The 8,695-nt window shown below is 43.1% G+C and overlaps 1 protein-coding gene across 1 annotated transcript; it reads right to left on the bottom strand.

Moving 5' to 3' along the window:
• Positions 1-7,483: 7,483 nt before the first annotated feature.
• On the bottom strand, positions 7,484-8,435 carry LOC123076165 (homeobox-leucine zipper protein MERISTEM L1). Its single transcript, XM_044498555.1, has 3 exons — positions 8,119-8,435; positions 7,966-8,083; positions 7,484-7,747 (listed from the first exon to the last, which is right to left on the bottom strand). The coding sequence occupies exons 1-3, from the start codon at positions 8,433-8,435 to the stop codon at positions 7,484-7,486; spliced, it is 699 nt and encodes a 232-aa protein (XP_044354490.1).
• Between the last annotated feature and the right edge of the window lie 260 nt (positions 8,436-8,695).

Here is an 8,695-nt window from a genome sequence, read left to right as displayed (position 1 = left end):
GCTCTGAACATCGCATCTGATGCTGTTTACTGTCATGTCCAGTTTTTCACCAAGTCTGTGAACCTGTAATCTTTTGCACTTTTTCCATGCTTGTTTGAGCTCGATATGTTGTGATCTAGCCGTAGCTCAGTGTTCATCGTTTGTCAAGCATCTCCTGTAGTTTACTGTCATGTGCTCTGTTGCTATGTTGGGGTGCTATAGCATTGTTACTTGTTGCATTTTAAGTGCTATCATGCTGTTAATCGCAGATTCGTGTCATTCTTGTTTTGCTTGCCATTTGCAAACCGTGCATCCGATTCCGGTGATCTTTATATCGATTTCGACCGAAATCATCTCATCTTTCCAGTGGCATGCTTGGTTTGCCAAGTTACTGCCATGTTCATCATTTTCCTTCCGGAGCACGCATATACATCGCATATCATATCTTGCATATCATACATGTTTTGCATCATGTTGCTTGGGCATTTCTCGTTGTTGATTGTGGTTCCGTTTGTTTGTGTTCTTGTCTTGGGTAGAGCCGGGAGACGAGTTCGTGAATAAGGAACCTGTCGAGTACGCTTACGAGGATCAAGCTTTCGACAACTCTGAGAATCTTGCAGGCAAGATGACCACCCCTCGAAATCACTTCTATCTTTGCTATGCTAGTTGTTCGCTCTATTGCCATGCTCGCTACCTATCACTTGCTATATCATGTCTCCTATTTTAGCCACGTCAGCCCTAACCATCCTTTCCTAGCAAACCGTTGTTTGGCTAAGTTACCGCTTTTGCTCAGCCCCTCTTATAGCGTTGCTAGTTGCAGGTGAAGTTGAAGTTGTTCCATGTCGGAACATGGATATGTTGGGATATCACAATATCTCTTATTTAATTAATGCATCTATATATTTTGGTAAAGGGTGGAAGGCTCGGCCTTATGCCTGGTGTTTTGTTCCACTCTTGCCGCCCTAGTTACTGTTATACCGGGATTATGTTCCTTGAGTTTGCGTTCCTTACGCGGTCGGGTGATTTATGGGACCCCCTTGACAGTTCGCCTTGAATAAAACTCCTCCAGCAAGGCCCAACCTTTGTTTTACCATTTGCAACCTATACCTTTTTCCCCCGGGTTTTCTAGAGCCCGAGGGTCATCTTTATTTTAAACCCCCGGGCCAGTGTTCCTCTGAGTGCTGGTCCAAACTAGAGCCACTTGCAGCGCCACCTTGGGGAAACTCGAGGATTGGTTTTAGCTGTACGTAGTGTTCATCCGGTGTGCTCTGAGAACGAGATATGTGCAGCTCCTATCGGGATTTGTCGGCACATTCGGGCGGCTTTGCTGGTCTTGTTTTACCATTGTCGAGATGTCTTGTAAACCGGGATTCCGAGACTGATCGTGTCTTTCCGGGAGAAGGTTTATCCTTCGTTGACCGTGAGAGCTTATGATGGGCTAAGTTGGGACACCCCTGCAGGGTATTATCTTTCGAAAGCCGTGCCCGCGGTTATGAGGCAGATGGGAATTTGTTAATGTCCGGTTGTAGATAACTTGTCACTTGACCCAATTAAAATACATCAACTGCGTGTGTAGCCGTGATGGTCTCTTCTCGGCGGAGTCCGGGAAGTGAACATGGTCTGTGTTATGAATGACGTAAGTAGGTGTTCAGGATCACTTCTTGGTCATGGCTAGATGACGTCCGTTCCGTTGCTTCTCTTCTCGCTCTCATTTGCGCAAGTTAGCCACCATATATGCTTTTGCCGCTGCAGCTCCACCTCTTTGCACCACCTTTTCCTACAAGCTTAAATAGTCTTGATCTCGCGGGTGTGAGATTGCTGAGTCCCCGTGACTCACAGATTCTACCAAAACAGTTGCAGGTGCCGACGATGCCAGTGCAGATGATGGCGTCGATCTCAAGTGGGAGTTCGACGAGGAACGTGGTCGTTACTATGTGTCTTTTCCTGATGATCAGTAGTGGAGCCCAGTTGGGACGATCGGGGATCTAGCATTTGGGGTTGTCTTATTTTCATCTGGATTTTGACCGTAGTCGGTCTATATGATTGTATTTTGGATGATGTATGACAATATTTATGTATTGTGTGAAGTGGCGATTGTAAGCCAACTCTTTATCCCATTCTTGTTCATTACATGGGATTGTGTGAAGATGACCCTTCTTGCGACAAAACCACTATGCGGTTATGCCTCTAAGTCGTGCCTCGAGACGTGGGAGATATAGCCGCATCGTGGGCGTTACAGAAAAACCATGCCTCTCGCGGAAGGAAAAAAGAAACAGAAAATGTGTTTTTCCGAGAGGCACGGCCGTGACAATTGTGAAAACAAAACCATGCCTCTCGCGGAAGAAAAACTATGACTCCCGCGAAAGAAAAAAAGGAAAACACCTTTTTCACGCAAAAAAATTGAATTTTTTTTTGTCCAAAAGTTAAGGAAGACTGATGAAAAACCGAAACATCGAAAAAATCCGGAAAAAAACCCGTTTAAAAAACCAAAAATGCGTGCGAAAAAATAAAAAAGAAATCCGGAGGGAACGCCCAGAGCGCGACACGTGGCGGGCGGCTGAGAGCGTGCCAAGTGACGCTGGTCGTTGTGAGGCTCCCGAAGGAGCTCTTGTTAACTAGTTGCTCTTGAGATCCTGTGAAACCAAATGAGGCCTTACCGTGATGCCGAAAGCCATCGCCCCGCACCCAGACCATGAAGTCGGTGCACAATCCACTCGCTCCAACCTCTATAGCGCCACCGAACACCGTCGCCTCTACCTTGACTAAGTCACCGAAAGCAGCCGCTCCACCCCTTCCCCGTCGCCCCAACAACGAAAGCCCCAACCGCTCCTCCTAATGCTACATAGGTGGAGAGGAGAACGTCGTGTAGGACGCATCCCCAGACGCTTCATTCAGGGGCAATGGCGAAGAGCCTATCATTTCTATATCCACCTCCTTCATATCGTGGACACCCGTGTCTTCTTTGCATGTCCAAGGCTCCAAACCCAGTCCTGGTCATGGTTGTACTTATGACTTTCGAGTCCCTTTTCAATGCCCCCTCCCCCTACTTTTCATCCCTGTTTATGGGATGTTCATGTGCTGGTATTTCTTAGATCATCGATCGAGAGAAAAGACTGGAAGAGATTGGTTCCTGCATTAAGATCCAACAACACCAAGGCTTGTTTCTATGTTGAGATCCCTTCTTTAGTTATCACTGAGTTTTTGGAAGAATTCCTTTTGTGATTTATGATGTCAAGATTCCTTCCATACAAATGAGGAAAACATAACAGTTAGCATTGATCAATCTACTACCAGCTCATGCATACGTACTATCTTTGACTATTCCAAGGAAGAGATGAAAACTTTGTATTTGGGCACAATCAGGTTTCTTTCTCTTATGTGAATTTTCTATGGCATAGTACAATATTTAACCGGGTGTATTTCTTGCTTCTAACAATAATGATTCTTTGGCAGGGAATACTAATAAAACCGAGATTACGAGGAAATGATGCAGAATTTTTATTGAACCCAGTTTGCCACACTGTATGATGCAAAATTAACAACCAGAACTTTGAATGGTGGACGACGACGCTGATTTACGTGCTACAAATCAAATATAAAAAGGAGAAGAAGATAATATGTGTCATCATAATTATTTCTTGTGGTAGAACAGGGATGATACGTAGGCAATGATACTGCCTATGATGAGTATCATGGGTATAAGGTGTGGATACTAAACAAGCATCAAGTTGAGTTTTTTGGTATTTCTTGGTGTGCCCTCATTTAGCTATGTCCATGGGAACGAAATGCTTATCGAGGCAGCAAGTTGTACTTGTTGGCTCTGAGATCTTTGTTGGAAGCAAAATTAAGTTAGTATTTGCTACATAGTAATAAGTTTCTTTTCTTTGACCGGAAAGTCTCTGTGAACTGTGAAGGTTAGTTTGGTACTTACACATAAACTAATTCTCTTTCACTGAATTTAGAAATTACATAAACTGGTGGTATATATATTCTAGACAGATAAAGTATATTATACATATATGGGTATATATATATATATATATATCCATATAATCTTCTAACATCATGAAAAGCATAGATAACATCGATTATTTTTTGGCTATTACCTCATATGTACTCCCTCTGCCAAGAAATATAAAAGCGTTCAGATCAGTACTCTATTGTAAAAGTTGGCTGCAGGGGGCTTCAACTTTCATAGTGGCGGTTAACATATAGACTATGCTGAAAAGTAGACTTATCGTTGTACTTTCCTTTCTTTCTAACCTCTCCTTTTTGCACATCTCCATGTACATTTGGTACACTGGTTTTATGATAAAATTTCAAAAGTTTGCTTCACTTTGTTAGAAATTTTATGAGCATCTAGACAAGATGTAGCTTGAAAAAGGTAAGCTTTTGTTGAGATATCATTGTATTCCATCTTACTTACTATGTTGGGCCTACTACTTTGCATGCACATAAGTTTGCTCGTCATTTAGATTGAATGCGACAAGGAAAATTCCACAAGACAAATTCTACTTTCTACATGACCGATGTCTTACTCCTATTTGTGAAAAATAGGTCGCATTGATGCAGGGGGTTAATTCAGATATGGTGCACTCCTATATCTTCCCCTAAACATATGTAATGTGATATCCGCCCTTATCTATTACGATTGTGGGTTAATGCAAAATACAAAGCTAGTATTCATTATGTCCTGCTATCGTTTTACTTTCTTTTATTTCTTACCTCTACTTTTTGCACATCTCCAGATGCATTTGGAAAGTTTGTTTTATGTTAAAGTTTCGAAAGTTTGCTTCACTTTGTCAGAAATTTTATGAGCATCAAGACAAGTTCTAGCTCGAAATGTTGTAGCTTTACAAACAAAACATATGTAAACCATGTCAGAAAATAGTAAATGCAAATGATTTCTTAATTCGTCGAGGACTTGATTCATCCTATTGCAGCTTGGAATATTTGGTACACCGGTACCATTCCACGGATTTTATAGCTTGATTATACTGGTAACTATGATGCAACATATGTTTCTTTTGGAAAGGAAATGCAACATCTTTTCATATACGTAGAACCATCTTGCATTTTGCGGAGGAACCATCGCTCCCTATTTTGAGCTATCCACGACTAATTTTAAAGGTCTGACACGGGGATGGTGGTGATCATGAGGATGCTGCCAGCAATGATCAAAATGTATGTGATCGTGTGTGATGAGCAAATTATACGCATTGCTGTACATGTCTTTATTTGACCATGTTGTTATATGTCCCATGTTCTTAGCTTATCAAGGAACATGTTTATAACATAATTGAAATTTCCTACATATATATGGACATATCGATTTTTGCACATTATACCATCCACAAAAAACAACATTTAACTTCCATTTCTCAAGTCTATATGTATTTACAAACATTGTATCATTCCATCAAAGAAATGGATGGGCGTGGCAATGCACGATGTCATGGTCTAGTTGACAATATATGCTACCGTTATGTTTTAATATATATTTTCGGTTTTCTAGGTGTTTTTTATCTCCCAGGAACATTTAACCTTTGTCACCACCTTGGAGAAAAGCGACAAGCGGTAGCTCCATTTCGGAATGTTGAAGGACTGCCATCTGTATGATCTCAAATGTAGAAACTATCCACATTAAAGTTGTCCACCTTGTCGAGTTGATCAACTTTACCTTTTGGATCATCTCAATATGATGTCGTATAGAAACAATATGTTCAAACTACAAAATCTTTAAGTTAGTGCAAAGGAAAAAGTGCAAGTAGAGAGCTAGTTTGACCAAACCAGGTCATACCAAGGTACACACCGATGCTCGCAGCTAGTTTGACCAAACCAGGTCATACCAAGGTACAGACCGGTGCTCGCACCAGACGAAAATAATCACAAAAATGTTGCAATTTTCAATGGCTAATCTCCATTTTTTGTGCGACTTGTTCCCATATAAGCCAAAGAAGGTCCAAGGAGCCTCTCATCCTCGTTTGAGAGCCCATGAGCACCAGCTCTAAGCCTCTAACATGAGTGCATTGTCTCGGGTCATCGCCAGAAGTAGTGCGGCGCGCCCTCTTGAGCCAGCAGGTTGGTCTCGCCGTGTTGTTCGTTACGAGGTTTGTGAACTCTTTCGCCAGGTGGGCATCCACGACATTTTTCGTGGCACCAACCCTTGCCCGGTGACTCAACTTTGCTCGTGTTATCAATGTTGCCACCACTATGACTTTTTTGGCTACTGGTATCACCAGATGACGGCTTGGGATTCACCTTGCCCTTTCGCTTTTCTCTATCTCAGGATTGTTTGTCAAGGTGATTGTGACGTCCCTGTCATGCCTACCACTCTTTCTCCATTAGCAGCAAAAAATCACTTGATCAAAGGATTCCATCCATATGGCATAGCTATGCTGAATGGCAAGCAACAGACCTATGAGCTTCTCCATTTAGAGGGTCTTGAGGTCCATGATTGTCTCAAGCGAGGTGACCACATGCACTTACCATGGGAAATTATGCATAGGAACTACTTGAACTTTTCAATGGATATGTCATCCAAAGCACATCTAGGTCAATGACGAGACCAGACAAGAGCATTGCAATGTATTAAACAAACTCACCGTCCTTGGATTCCATGATCTCGAACTCTTTGCTCTTGTGCCTTTCTCTCATGAATGCACTCATCTCCCATTCACATGGTCTTCACGTCATCTCACACAATCTTGACATTGTTGTTGGCCACCACTATGCACATCATCTCTGGTATCACACACCAGAGGTTCACCGCCAGTGCGCTCCTGTCTTTCTGCTCCTTGATTGGCTTGTGCTCCATGGACATGCAAAATCCCTGCACTTGCTTATTCACATGTGACGAAATTTCCCATTTGGCACAATTCATGCGGGAGACCACCGGGCACAAGAGGATCCCAAGGACTCCTTCACCAAGTATTGCACTACTTTTAGCTTCGGATCCCCCTCATCATGCTATGTGCAGGACTCTGCAGGTGCATGCACCGAGGAGTGCACGAGGTGGACGGCGATTGTGGTTCACTTCCATCCATGGATCCAGAAGATGATAAATTCTTATGTTGCCGAAAAACATCGATGGTAGAGGTATCTCATGAATGGCATACTCACACCACGAAATGTTAGGACACACACACGATGTTATTGTGCATCATTCAACTTGCAGCTTCCATGTTTGTTTTTCTCTATTTATTGGCATCTACTTGGTCTGTTTTGTTACAAACTCAAAGAGACAAAGACGATCATTGGACCGAGCTTCACAGCAATGCCATCCGAAAGCCGCTCATCCTATTGCCCCTACATTGCTTCCATGATTGCCATATCTCGTGCCATCCCACGTAGCAACCATGAGAGCCTATGGAAATAAATAAACAAGCGACCAAGTAATGTACATACACATGTAACATGGCGCGTTATTCGCTAGCTGAGGAACCAAGTAAAACTATAGTTCATGCGGAAGAATTAACATTGGTGAAGATCGAAGATGGTATGGTCAGTAGCAGCCCCATGGGAGCGACATGCCATTTCGGCGAAGACCTTCTTTAAGATAGGCAGTGGCATGTAGGAGTTCTTCCTTGAGCCTCATATTCTCGGTGTATAGGCGTTGGCGCTCCGATGTATCCTGAGTTTGTACCATCACCCCTCTGCATTTGAGGCAAGTATTGTTTTGCATAGCCAACATGATGGCTTGACATTCAGTCTTCAGCCTCTCATTTTCTACCCAACGATTTTGGGTATGACACCGCTGCATCTTGCCCTGCATTTATTAGTTTCAGGTATGCGTCATTTTAATTAGTGGTTACCAGAGTATGATGCCATGTTCATGAGGGCAATACAATAGTATATTGTAAGATCCAATGATGAACAATGCTACGATGTTTAGTCGAGTTTGTACTATTTAACAGCAAAGTGTGCATATAACTGCATATCGTAGTGACCCATACGTAATTAATTGTGGAAAAGAATGGTATGCACCTTACTGAAGGTGTGTTTGTTTTGGAACCAAAACTTGACCTGCTGGGCACTCATGCCAAGCCTCTCGCTAAGGTCCTTCCGGAGTTTCTCATCTGGATAAGGGCAGTCCCGGAACACACTGCAGGTCACGTTAATGAAAATGGATTAGTACACATATTCGCTAGGTAAGAAACATTGATGGAGTATGTATTGTACGCTTCAAGTTGTTGGACTTGTTCACTGCGCAGACGGTGATAAATGGCACGCCTTGTGGCCATTCTCTGCTCACTATGTGTCTCTCCATCGTTGTTGCCGTGGTCTGTAGCAACAACGTTGGCATCATCAGTGTTGCCCATGACAATAGTGGCTTCAAGCAGGCCATCCATCTCATCACTATGGTTGTCCTGGAATAGGTGGTTGTGTTTGCTTCTCATGAACAGGTCAAACTCATTGTGCACACCACTATTGTGCTGCAGCCACTCTCCGTCCATGGTAATCTGTTATCATAAAAAAGAATGTTATTCCCCTATGTAGAACTGAAGGTAGCAGTTAAAACTGCACATAAAAGGAACCGACAGGGATTTCTCCTGACCCAAAATTCCCCACCACCCCGTAGAATGCGAGTTCTCCACCAATCCTACCATCCACCAGCATGCGCCACTACGGCCTTGAATCAACCTCGTTGCCAAACTGGGGCCACCGACACGGGGCCTAGAGGAAGAAAGAGGGAACAACGGACTCGGGGCACCAA

Source organism: Triticum aestivum, chromosome 3D, assembly GCF_018294505.1.
Source record: "Triticum aestivum cultivar Chinese Spring chromosome 3D, IWGSC CS RefSeq v2.1, whole genome shotgun sequence".
NCBI lineage: Eukaryota > Viridiplantae > Streptophyta > Magnoliopsida > Poales > Poaceae > Triticum > Triticum aestivum.
Note: the sequence above shows the minus strand (reverse complement) of the source record. Positions and strands in the feature narration are given on the sequence as shown.

Coding starts and splice junctions, on each gene's coding strand:
- LOC123076165 (XM_044498555.1), bottom strand. CDS start 8,435: ATGGACGGAGAGTGGCTGCAGCACAATAGTGGTGTGCACAATGAGTTT. Junction 8,084..8,118: donor GTTTCTTACCTAGCGAATAT/GTGTACTAATCC, acceptor CGTGACCTGCAG/TGTGTTCCGGGACTGCCCTT. Junction 7,748..7,965: donor ACAAACACACCTTCAGTAAG/GTGCATACCATT, acceptor TAATAAATGCAG/GGCAAGATGCAGCGGTGTCA.